Source organism: Cyprinodon tularosa, unplaced genomic scaffold (assembly GCF_016077235.1).
Source record: "Cyprinodon tularosa strain WSP-4 unplaced genomic scaffold, ASM1607723v1 ctg294, whole genome shotgun sequence".
NCBI lineage: Eukaryota > Metazoa > Chordata > Actinopteri > Cyprinodontiformes > Cyprinodontidae > Cyprinodon > Cyprinodon tularosa.
In genome coordinates, this window is record NW_024039001.1 from 1,350,230 (window position 1) to 1,363,518 (window position 13,289).

Genomic DNA, 13,289 nt, shown 5'->3' on the forward strand with positions numbered 1-13,289 from the left:
GACAAAAGCATTTTGACATTTTTAAACTCTTTAAAGCCAAAAGACGATCAATAAGGAGCCTTTGATAAAAACAAACTCCCTCCTCGGTTCCCAGAAGCTTTTTTTTGTAATGCCTCTCAGTGGTCTCTAATAAAATATTAATGATGTAAAAAGTTTTATAGGAACTTTTTCTTTCTCCTTTTCCACTAAGAGCTTATCTGTTTTGTTTTTTTTCCCCATCACATAAACCTGCTCCACAGCAAAACGTCAGGAAGCAGCCATGTCCGAACATCCAAGCTTTAGACTTATGATGAGTTTGAATTAATGAGCTGCGTCCTCCCAAGGCCAGATTCATCTGCCGATTACGTCATAGCACAGCGCCAAGGTCTGTTCGGATAGGAAGACTCCTTGTTATGCGGCCAACAAATGCAGCCCTCTTTTTGCACATTTTGAAGGATGGGTCCGGTGTATCCTACGTAGCCTTTGGTATCCCGTGATTCATCGTGGGTCCAAGCAAGCCGGCTGCTCCGTGCTCAGAGGAAAAAGGTACTTGGCTCAGAACAGTGGTGAATATTTGAAGTGCAGTTTAATATAATACAAGTATGTGAATATTTCTGTCTGAAATTAATAAAAATAGTTGCTTTAAATGGTTATTGACTCAGATATGTGGTGTGTGATGTTTGGTTTATTGAAAGGTTTTATCCGTGCCTGTACAAATGGGTTTGGCTGACATTTAAGAACAGATTCTAGTATATCTGCAGTGTGAAGACTAAAAATATGATATTTGTGACAATGGTAGTGCTGCTGAAGCTCCTTGAAAAGGTAACTAGCACCCAGAACAGTAGTAAGAAGTTTGGGATTCATTCCCTTCATGCTTTGTGTGTCAACTGTTACGTTTGCTGGGCGACAGAGCGTACAGGCGGTGAATGCCAGAGAAGGCTGGACGTGTTTGAATGCACAGCCAAAACTCTTCCAGCCTCCTTATTTCCACGGACGTCGAAGGACCCAGTCCAAGTAGACCAGGTGCTTGGAGGATGTAGCCTTTGTAATCAAACACACCTAGTGGGTCCAAGTTGGTCCTACTTCTAAAAAGCAGACATTCAACATTAACTGAACAATTATTGCAAATGACTTTATTGGAGTCTGATTTAAAATAAAAACCTGAAACCAGAGGGAGGGATAGGATGTGCAGACAAAGAGTCAAAGGGATGAACCAAAGGTTTTTAAACAATTTAAAAATGTTCTGAAGAGAGATTATTTCTGTTATCAAAATGTAAACTAAAGATCTTCAAGAAAGGGCCTTGAAAACCAGAATTAATCCTGATAATAGATCAGATATTTGTTGACCAATTTTTTGAACATTTGCTGTTATATTCTCCTTTACATTAACAATCAGAGCTAAATATATTGCACCTGCTCCACTTCTTCTAACAAGCTTAACTCTGGAGCATTTTTTACTACTACTATGGGGAGAGGGGCTTTCCGTGCTCACATATTCATCAGTGATTAGGTCCATTTTCAACTCTCCACTCACATTCAATATGGGCCAATAGAGACAACAGTGGAGCTTAGCTGTATTTCAAACCTACAAATCACAAACAGCTTTCCATTTATAAGCTCTCATCGGAGAAGACAGCACTCAGACACATGTGGTCTTTCATTTTGTGGTCTCTGGCGGTGGTCATAAAGCTGCCAACAAAGATGACTGTGTTCACATAAAAAAAAGGAGACAACCACCCAAACATCACATCTGCCTCTTCATACTAGCTCTGGATTCAATCGTCATCATGAACTCACTGATCCAATCGCACTGACACCAGGAATGAGGAAATAAACTAACTGGATCACTAGCTGTCAAACACATCTGAGAAAAGACAGAGCAGGGAGGTCCTGTTACTAAAAATGATGGGTAGATAGTAGCCTCGCTTTGCACTCATGCACACAGGTTGATAACAGGGAATGAAGACGCACCACAAACCGAGTAAGGCCCGTTCCACCGGCATTCCCCACGAAGATCCCTGAGCTGGCCTCGAACGTCAGAGGTTGGGCGCTCCTGGAGAAAGCCACTTTGTGGTATTCCTCACAGTCCATGTAGAGACGAATCTAAATGGAAACCAGAGAAGGCAATTTTAGCTTATATCACAAAAACCCATAACAAACTTATGTAGATTAGGTCCCAGAGTCCAGTTCATTTTAGATATGATTGTGTATTTACAGAAAACATCAGATGACCTTCATTTTGACTTTGGAGCAATTGGTCAGGTGGTTGATTAACTGATTGATTGATTGATTGATTGATTGATTGATTGATTGATTGATTGATTGATTGATTTATTGATTGATTGATTGATTGATTGATTGATGTGCACTAAGGAGACAGAGGGAAGCACAGAAAGGACCTAGTCTGGAATACTTTGGAAGACATAGGCTTACAAAGAGAAGCAGGATACATCAGCAAGACAACAGTCTAAACCCAGATCAGGTTCTATGGTAATGTTTTACTATGATGAAATATTGCCATGGGCCATGAATGTTGTCTCTGATGGAAACATTTTGCTTTGTGAAAGATCTAAATTACATAACTATTTTTGGCTAAAGAAAACAATGGATCAACTCAACAATGACTTTACATCTCTCATCATCGTTCTCCCACATTCAACTACCTAGTTATTCCCACTATGTTATTAAAGAGAGAACCAGTTCTTATTTATGATTTTGAACTTAATTTCCAACCCTAACTCTACCCTCCACCCCCTGCTCAGCTCAATAACACAATGAATTAATAATACTAGTTAAAATGATATGTGATATAGGGCACGATGTAAACATAATCCTAGTATTTTTCTTCAAAATTGCAATATATTTATGAAAAATCTCTCAAATTAATCACTCCTTAGAGATAAAGGGGTGCATAGTTCAGCTATGACTTTGCATAAGTTTGGCCACTTTACTAAAAGGAAACTGTCCTTTTATAATCTTTATATCTATTGTTTAACCTTCTTCTATATTTTGTCGCCTAAAACTCGGACCCATTTATTTTCTAAAAAAAAAAAAAAAGAAACATGGGCTTGTTCCAGCTTTAAGTGAATTCTTACTTGTGGTTACAGGTCAATTGTTGGTAAAGTTCTCATTTAAAGAACATATCAAGCATCTGTCTAAAGCTGCTGGATAAATGCTGAATTCTAATGAATTGTAAAGAATTTAGATAGTGTTAAAATGATGGAAAGGGAGAACCTCTTTACTGGTATTTTGAAGGTTAGTAAATTGAAATCTCATTAGAAAATATGGAATTTCCACCTGAAAATATCCATATTCATTTAAGGCATGAAAAATAATTAAAACAAAGAAAGACCACTTTATAATGATTACAGAACTTAGAAAAAGTGTCTCTTAATGTTATAAAGAAAAGTATGGAGTTTTAAATATATGTTCCAACAAACAGGTTGTTCCAACTCACCTCTGCACCTTGCACAGTCAGAGTGAACCTTGCCCATCGTCCTGTCAGGTCTCCCATTTTAAAAGAAGCAGCCTCTCTGGTTCCACCTCTCGTTTCCAAGTCTGTGTAGTACAATATGACGTTCTGGGCACCATCTTCTACCTCTGACAGGGCTACACCCAACTGCACGATCTTAGCAATCCAAGCAAAATATACAGACATCAACCTAATGGGCCCAGATTGCTCAAATTTTTCAAACAGGACTAATAAAAACACAAAAGTTAAAATGTCTCACCTTTTGATATGCATCTGTGATTGCAAAAAGCACACCACCACGCCGTGTAGTCGGTTTCGCTGTCACCACGATGGCAAAGTCATAATGGAATGGGTCTGGGATGAACGACTTTGTGAGGCGGCCAACGTTTGCATCTGGGCCAAAGCTGTAGGCCGGGTAGCCTTCGAACCCCCCAACAAAGGAGACCGATGGGGGGAGGGGAACGCCGATCAGTTCTGTCAGGTCCAAGGCGCTTTGAGAACCGCGGTCTGCCACAAATCAAACATAGGAAGTGCACAGTGTGTAAGTGGAGGAGAAAAAGAAAACACTGGAGTTCATTAGAGGTCATCTTGAACACCTTTTACCCAGAAGAAAACAAACTGGTTGAACAAAAAACTGCACAGAAGCGCACTGCAGACACATGGAAAAATGATGAGGATCTAATGGAAACTTTAGACTGCAGAATGTGGAGGTTGGATTGGTATTTTCTCATCACTAGAATGCACAAAATGATGCCATTCATAGTAGCTGGGGAAATATGCGTTCATTCATGCTTTTAGGGAATGGTGCAACAAAATGCAGCATTTAAAACATATCCAGCTGTTTTTATTTTTTGAGGTCTTTTTGAGGCACTACTGGCTTTTTTTTTGTACAGTGGGCTGCAGGAAAGGGGATACAAGAGAGAGTGGGAAACATTGGTAAAGATTCAAAAGTGGGATTCAAACCCAGGTCGGCCATGTCGAGGATTAAGGCCTCCATACATTGGTCAAGCACGGTAACCAGTGCACCACCAAAGCCACCAAAACCGTTCCCAAAGAAGATAAATCATTGGGGAAATACTGTGCACATTACTGCATAATAGTAAAAAGGCATTGTGAAATAGTAAGGCTATTTAGTACAAATCAATAAAAACAACAGAATTATCATCATATCTGAACTGATTTATATTTTCTTTATTATTTTCTTCTAAAAGTGAATTTTTATTTAATTTCTTTTAAAATAATCAATCATATTATTAAATGAGGTTAAAAAAGAGATGCTGAGCTACACCTTAATCAACTACTGGAATCATTACCTGCAATTATAATAAGTGATAAGTAATGTATTGAACCTTTGATTTTATTGACATCCTCTGCTTAGTATCTCACCTTCTTTTTGAAGAGTCTTTAAAATCTGTCTGCACACAGGTGAATATAGGTGAATTATTTTTTTCTTGAATATATTCTGCTATGAAACTTTCATAATTTAATATGAATGTTTTGAAGAGAGAAATTATTAATATTCTTAATATTAATGTGCCTTTTTCTTTGAATTGGTAGCTTTCTGTAGATTTTTCAATTTTACAGTTCCTTGAAAAACCTTTTTTTTTCTTTCTTGTTTTTTATTTTTGGTCTCACAAATCTGTCACTATGAATGATTAGAAAAAACTATTTTCAAATTGTTTAAATACAAACCTCCAAGTACAAATAAACCTGAGTGAAAATATGCAGAAACTATGATTATTCATTGGTCAGATTCACTAGACAAGACAAAATACTAAAACATGCTATCAATTAATTAGACCTAAATCTAAAGAGATCCAACAACAAATGAAAAAATCTCATTGACATCTATGTATTTAAGGGGTTAAAATATACATTTTTAAGACATTTGAACTCATAGAAACACAAACCAGAGGGGAACCTTCTAGGAACTGAGTGGCCTACAAAATTTACTTCAAAAGCACATGAGCAACTCATCCAGGAGGTCACAAGAGAACGCAGAATAAGGCTCTACAGGCCTCGCTTACCTCAGATATAGTCAGAGTTTATAATTGAACAATAAGAAAGAGACATGGGAAAATGGCTCCCAACTTCCAAAGTGAAAACCAATGCTGTCAAAAATAACACAGTGTTACAATAATCAAAAACTCTTTTGGATCCGTGATTTTGGGGAAAATCTTGTAAAGACAGACAAGACAAAAGTTTAACTTTTTGGACTGTGTGATGGTTTACACATCTAAGAGGAGCTTAGAATATCATACCTCTAGGAAAACATGTTACTTGCATTAAAGGTTCAAACTTCAGACTTTACAGAAATGGTAAAACTTAACAACTGAATGTTACTTTTCTTAACATTGCCGTAAACAGAATGGTCAGCAAGAATGCTAGGAAGCTGTCAGCAGCATTAAAAGGCTGAAATAATTTTTGATTAGCACTTAGTGTGATTGACACGGGTTGTCAGTTGCTTGCATTTTCTTCAAGTGCCTGAGCGGATAGAGGCCTTGTTTTCACCATCTACTGTTTTGAGGTCAAATAAAGCTCCTCTTTAACTCTGGAATTGGGGCAATTACAGTTTTATTTAAAACTTCTTCAAGATTTTACTGGAAAACCTGAGGATACAGAGTTAATAAATGTATCCAGCATTGTCCAAGTATATGTCAAAACCAACCATTGACTAGTTTCACTAGACAAATTGCACAATTTTGGAACCGCAAATTCAGAAATAAGAAAAAAAACAGAAACAGAAATACTCTACAGTCACTTGAAAATTATTGTAGACATCAGTCATCCTGAAAATATGAAAGATTTAGAGAAATTTTCAAAGACAAAGAGAGAAAGTGTTCCCAAAATAATGCCAACAAACTGTTTTCAAAGCTAAATGTGAATCCAAGGTGGGTGAGTTGTATATTAGTTTTAGTGTGCACATACTGATTGTTGCTACCAGTTTATCCCCCATTGATCACTCATCACATCTAGTGTGGAAGCTGGATGTTGAAATGGATTTTTCATTTAACTATGTGGTGTTTTCTCGACCCTGCCATTCTGATCAAATCATAGCGCACAGACCGATGTCTTAACCTAATCCAAGCATCTTCATGTCCAACTTCAGGAGTCATTCAGGAGACATTTGACAATTTCTTGGTTGCTCCCCATAATGTTCACCAGTGAACCAAGAAAGAGTTTCCATCTTTCCAATGCCAAAATCCCTTTTATTATATTCTATTAAATTAACTGCTACAGATTCTTTCCTCCCTGAGTGTTTGAACAGTAGCCGTTATTCCTCTTAAAGATATACAGGCACACTACAAACCCTTAATCACCGCAGCTCTTCCTCAGACTTTCCTCCACACCTGGATCTCCTTATAAGGAAGACCCTCTGAAACAATGGCCTGTTCTTTCTGCATGCCTGAGCAGCATGTTATATATCCTGAGCACCTGGAAAGCATTAGACTGCACCACTGCACACGTGCTGCACAGTGGCAGCTCCTGCAAAATTAGACTTGGCGTACGGTGCGTGTTTATCCGTGTGTGAAGTGGGGGGACAGAGACGAAAAATAAGGAAAGCAGTAGTAACTGACTTGATTTGGCAGTTACATCATTAGGACTTCCATGTGTGAATGGGGGTCTGAAGACTTTAATTGCACTTAAAACCATGCAGGTGGTGGCTAGTAAAACATCCAAACAACATGTATGTTAAACTGTTCTGGTGTGTAGCTTCCACTGCTTTAAAATGTGTTATGCCAATGTGCTAAATGGCATTTTTTAACTTAAAACTGCCAGTTTTGGTGTATTTAACAAAGTTTGCAGAACAGGTATGCCATGAGCCATCGTTCACTGAATTCACAGCTGTATGTATTTCAAGGTTATTGCTCTACCTGCTTATATTTGTTATTTCTATTCCAGGTTTCAACATGGAAAAAATAAGGCGCCTCTAAGCAGTATTTTAACAAAACAATGTTGTTTGATCTAAATCATTATGTTCTATAAAAAAGTTGCTAAGGTTATTTTTCTGTACAAAGCTGATGATGCATCCCACGTCACTAATAGACCCATATCTATTTTTGCAGGCTTTTCAGAAACAAAAGATAAAAATTGTTAATAAAAATAATAATTATCCATTAAGGCTCTCCTGCTATTTTTTGTTTTAATCACTTATATGGTTTTCACAGAAATCATTCCACTTACATGTCTTTACTTCGTTGAAAAAGTTGCTTCTGCTCTATAAAGTAAAGAGTTGACTTGAGGTATCTTCTTAGACTTTTCAAAAGCTTTAGAGCTTTAGAAATGCCACTTATAAATAGTTATAGAATTATGTTTCAAATAGATCTACATTTCTTTCCATTAAGGGCTACCTCTCAGGATGAGCTAACTGACAATGTGGAGTTCCCCAGGGGTCCATTCTTGGACCACTGCTATTCCTTATTTACATAAGTGACCTGCCTAATGTGAAACATATGCTTTCTCCCATTATGAAACAACACCAGCTCTGTCATACTCAAACTTTATTCCATTGATGAACAACAGCGATGCTTAGCTAGCTGACAATAAGCTAAATGGTTTAAATTTAAAATATCTAATTCTATTATTTTAAGTGACAGAAAGTCATACAATAAAGATTTAACTCTAATTAAAATTCGATCTGCTGGGTTACCAAAGCTATCTTCTACAAAATTCTTGGGAGTTCTCATTGATGAAAGTTTAAGTTAGAAAAAGGGCAGGTTGATTGTGGAAGATCAACAAATCCATTGGTATAATAGGGAGAGTTAGCCATTCTGTCTTCTCAATTTATATCATGGCCTATTATACCCTTGTGTATCCTTACCTATCTTACTGTATAATGGAAAGGACTGTGGCTGGCACTCACTGAATTGGTTGGTACTGTCTGGAGTTCCACAATTGGGTAGGAACATGGAGTTCACATTTTAATATGCTACATAATCTTTTTGTTCTTTTGCTTTTGTTACTTGCTCATTTTGTTAGTTTAGTTGTTCGTAATCTAAGTTCAATCCTTAAGCTTACTGTTAAGTTATTTTTATGAAATTTGAGTATAAGTTTCCCCTACCTCTTGCTCAGTGTGTCAGTCTGGTCTGATCAGCCATTATTTACGTCCCCTTTGTTTGCTGTGTGTCAGGTCAGTTTTGTATCTGTAGTTAGTTTGAGGGTTTTTTTTTTGCCTTAAGTTAGTCTCTTCATTTGACCTCTTTTAAGGGCCCTGTCATTATTGTTTGGATTCTTGTTACTTTGGGGAAATAAACCCGTTTTTCTTGATAATCACCACTGTCTCCTCATGCTTGGCTGGCTCATTCCCTCACACAGACAGTTTATGAATTTTTTTTCCAATACTTATTTTTTATTTATAAGATCTTTATACTGAAGGAAAAACTCCCAAAATGTTTAATGTCAATGTTTAAGCAAATGCTGCTGTGGATTTACATAATATATACCAGTCAAGGGATCTCCATCGTCCCAAATATCAAACTCATTGTGGCCAGTTCTTTAAACGATTCTGTGGTGTACCGCTTTGGATTAGTTTTTCTCATTAAGCAACCCAATGTTTAACAGTGGAACATTTTAAATGTATTTAAAAATTAAAATAATAATTTAATGAAGGGTTGGACATGATAGCACCACATCATGACACGGATGCTGCTAATAAGTATTTATAAATGGGTGTACAAAATATGTTTGTTTGTGCATTACTTTTTGTCTGTCAGTTATTGTTTCATAACCATTGTATTTAATATTATTGCGTTTAATTTGCATATGTTCAAATGTTTCAAGTCTTTTCCAGCCTCTGACAGATTTTCCTCTGTGATTGCTCAGTGTTTAGAAAAATCTCACTTTCCATCAACTCTAGTCAACTGTTCTGTCCCTTGTGAAGAAAAACATTCTCAAATATTACACTGCCTCAAGGATATCATATGGTTTGATCCAGATGAAAAGAGGCAAGTCTGCCATGTTTTCTTTACGTCTCCTTATAACTGAGCACCTACTGTCAAATGTTCACAGTGTCATCTAAATAGCTGGAAGACCACAGAATAAACATATTGAGGCTTTCCTCCACAAGTTATTGTCCCTCTTTTACAAAAATAGATTTGTGGAGTACTAATCCCCTGTAAGATATTCAAAGTTTGGGATATGTTCTCCACAGCTTAATCCCCTAACCTCTCTGGATTAGTTTCCAATAAAGGTTTTCAGCAAACAGCTAGATTCATACTGGGATCAAATTACAAATAGCACTACAATTAACCTATTAGTTTATTTTTGTGGCACTGCATTTTATTTTGATATACAAGTACCAAAGAAAGAGGGAGGCTACAAAAATGCACATAAAACATGTATTATATTTTTTTTCTAAATAACAACAAAAACATAAGAGATCAACTGCATTAACATTATTAATTATGGAGGCTATAAAGGGTATGACTGGTATCCAAAGAAATGCAAATAGACTATATTGACTTTTTTTTTTTTTTTTTTTTTACAAGTGTACTGTAGCTTTTTCCTTGCAAGTTTAGTTTGCTTCAGATATTTATGCTGATACAGTACAATCTATTCTAGTTCAAGATGAAGTGGGAAATATTTCCCAAGTCCTCTTTGACCGATATCTGATTCTGAAAAAAAAAAAAAAAAAAAAAAAACTGGAATCAGGAACTAGTGACTGGCTTGTTGGCAGCCTTGTTTCTTGGACATGCACTTTACTCAATTTTCTTTGCAGTGCTGAAATGCTTCCAAAGCGCATCTGCCAAACTTCCCACAGCTCAGCTCAACACTTTTAGCTGTGGCTCTTCAGAGTGACTTCATGCAGATGTTGCTCCTCTGAGTCAGAAACCCAACAACTGAACAGAACGCCATAAAAATTAGGCTAGAGACTCTGGGTTTGTTGAAGTTCCTATGACCTTCGTGAGAGTTTCTGGGAGTGTCTGTCCCACTTCTATTGTTGAATTGATGACATATCAACTGATTATAATCAACGAGTTTGGCAAACAGGGATATTATTCTGATGATGTTCAACAAAGCAAAAAAAAAACAAAGAGCCTGCAGAGCATCAGCAGTGAAAAACTTATTTGGGTCAGGGTGTGATCACTACAAGTAATCATGCTTGGATGAGTTTGTGCACCACCTGCACTGGAACACAGCAAAAGTGGGTTACAGTAAGGACCTCTCATTGAAGCCTTGCTTTCTTGGGATTAAGGCTGTAAATCACTGAATGACTTAATACTCTTAGTTGGGTAGACTCCCTTTTCCTGGGAAAAAAGGACAACTTGGACAACAAGCTTTAAGAATTAGGAAAATATAGCTGTCTAATTATTTATTGAGATCCAAACATATATTATATGAAAGAAGTACACAGAGCTATGCATAAATCTTCATTATGAGCAGAGTCCCACAAAGACCCGATTTGTTCTTATGTTTTTGAGTAAATTAATTAAGTTAACTCTGCTCAACAGGCAGAAATGTATATTTTATCAACAACATGACAGTAATATGTAGGAAACAATGATATCGGAGCAGTCTAATTTATAAGAAGCAGTCCCACTATGCAGATGACTCCTGTTAACTTGAATCTGTTGATACCGGTAAGCGTCTACAGCTTGATGCATCTCTCTGGACCCATTTTAGGATTTATTTTAATTTTCCTACTACTTAAGCTAATGGGAACTCTAACTGCTACTCAGACTAAAAGCTTTTTAGGTAAACAACTGCTAATGGTGCTAATAAAGTTTCATGAAACACTCATTCTCATGCGGGACTTAGTGGGTGACGTAACAGTGAATCAAGAATTGAGATATTTAACAGAGGCTCAAGCACTTTTTTAGGCAGATCAGTAGAGGTAATATTAGGATGGGCATTAAGCATTTTTTTTTATTTCTTTCTAACTATAAATATCTAATTTGTGCTGCACAATAGGTGTCTCAAATGCCATCACTTAACAGGAACTCCCTTAGACTGAAAGAGCTGAGGAAATCTTGGCAGTGATGAATTGGAAGAAGCTTGAGTAGCTGTAGGTAAACTGCTAAGACCACACAGCTGGGTTTTCAAAATTGTAAATGTATATTTTGCATGCGCGAGACCTCATTCAGCACAAAGCTGCTGTGTTTGAATAGAGCTTAGGTGCCAAGTCTGCATCAGTCCAAAGGAAGGAAAAAACCCTGTCAGACATGAAGTCATCTGTTCTGCCTGATGTCAGGAACTAGAATACTTTACTCCCGTTAAAAGTCTTTGAACATTTCTTTTTTATATTTTAAAAATTTGAATAACTTTCACGGTTGGCTGTCTATTTTCTGATGACTTTAGACATTCTTCAATGTTTAAAACCATTTTACAGCCTGTCAGTATTACATGCAATGTTGATATTACATTTAGTTTTAAAGAAATCTAGTATATTCTATAATGCAGTAGTTTCCTGCGCTGTATATTCTGGTTTACAAGAGCCTCTTTCCATTATATTGAAGGTGTTTCCCTTCTGCTACACACCTGGCTTAAAACAATCGGTGTTTACTAGGCTTCCGTCACACTTGTCATGCTAATGAGATGATGTGTTTATTTGAATCTGATTTGAAGACACATAAATATGCAGGAGACTGAGGCCTGAGATTCACAATTTGAAAACATTCTGTTGCTTTTATCCATAAAGATAGAGATGCAACACTTTCAAGATGTTTTTTTTTTCTTTCTATCACATCACAAAAAATCAGAATAAAGAAAAAAATAGTTGTTGGCACTTTTTGGCATCAAAATCAACCACCGTTGAAGCAAATTTTTATTAGAATGATCAGCCACCAACTTTCGGCTGTATCCTCAAAGATGTCTGTCTCATTGCAAAATATGAACTGAGCTGTTACACTGCTACAATGTTGATGTCATAGAACATTTCAAGTGAGGTTTTCTGGCCAGAGAATGAAGAGAGAGATAACAGACCCTTTAGTCAATTTATTAACACTTAGATTACCATCACAGGGAGTTAAAAGAGGATATATGGAAGTAAAATTTTTATTTAGTACTGTTTTAAACTGTTTTTACTCAGGCTGAAGGTTACTTACACTGCAGTCTGAAGGGTAAAGCTACTTGGGATTATTGCTATTAAAACAAAAATACTGATTGGTTGAAGGCCTTCCTTCCTTCCTTCCTTCCTTCCTTCCTTCCTTCCTTCCTTCCTTCCTTCCTTCCTTCCTTCCTTCCTTCCTTCCTTCCTTCCTTCCTTCCTTCCTTCCTTCCTTCCTTCCTTCCATCCATCCATCCATCCATTCATTCATTCATTCATTGAATTTCTTTTATATCAATCTACGGTCAAAACAAAGCCCACCATAAAAACTTAAGCAGCAATATTGGTGAAAAATGGGAATCATTTCCATCTCAGAAATTTTGGCTAGCTCACATGTGTTGCCAGAGTGGCACTTGTCAGAGTAGCATTCTTGTTCACAGAAACAGAAACACATGCTGAAAATAAGTTCAAGCCAGCTACCAGATTTTCTAAATTCAATACAGCCTTTTCGAGAAGTTTTCATCTAAAACAGAAGTTTTCTCTATATTGCCTCCATTTACTGATCCCAATAGGGAAGAAGATTACATGGTGTCGCAAGCACCTTACTGCTGCAAGCGAACCACATGAGCCACACATGAGGATGGATCTTGTGAAGACTGTTTTGCTAAATGAAAAATGTCTCCTACTGTTTCAAAGCTTGGTTGCCATCAACACAAGAGCCGTCTCCCCTCCAAGAATTTACATCATCATCTGTCAGCTCATCCTTCCACTCCTTTGAATTATAGTTTATCTAGGAGACCATCTCAGTGCTGTAAATTCTTTCAAAATATACCTACAGTATAAGCTGTAAGT

At 36.9% G+C, this 13,289-nt stretch overlaps 1 protein-coding gene across 2 annotated transcripts in view; it reads right to left on the bottom strand.

The window, feature by feature from the left end:
* The window catches only part of LOC119787324 (collagen alpha-1(XVIII) chain-like), an 88,086-nt gene that overhangs the window by 40,302 nt on the left and 34,495 nt on the right, over positions 1-13,289 (bottom strand). For both annotated transcript variants that reach the window (XM_038291122.1, XM_038291123.1), the window contains exons 3-5: positions 3,711-3,958; positions 3,437-3,607; positions 1,951-2,082 (exon numbers count right to left, since the gene is read on the bottom strand). In XM_038291122.1, the coding sequence (XP_038147050.1) occupies positions 1,951-2,082; positions 3,437-3,607; positions 3,711-3,958 (551 nt within the window). The remainder of the gene's footprint in view (positions 1-1,950; positions 2,083-3,436; positions 3,608-3,710; positions 3,959-13,289) is intronic.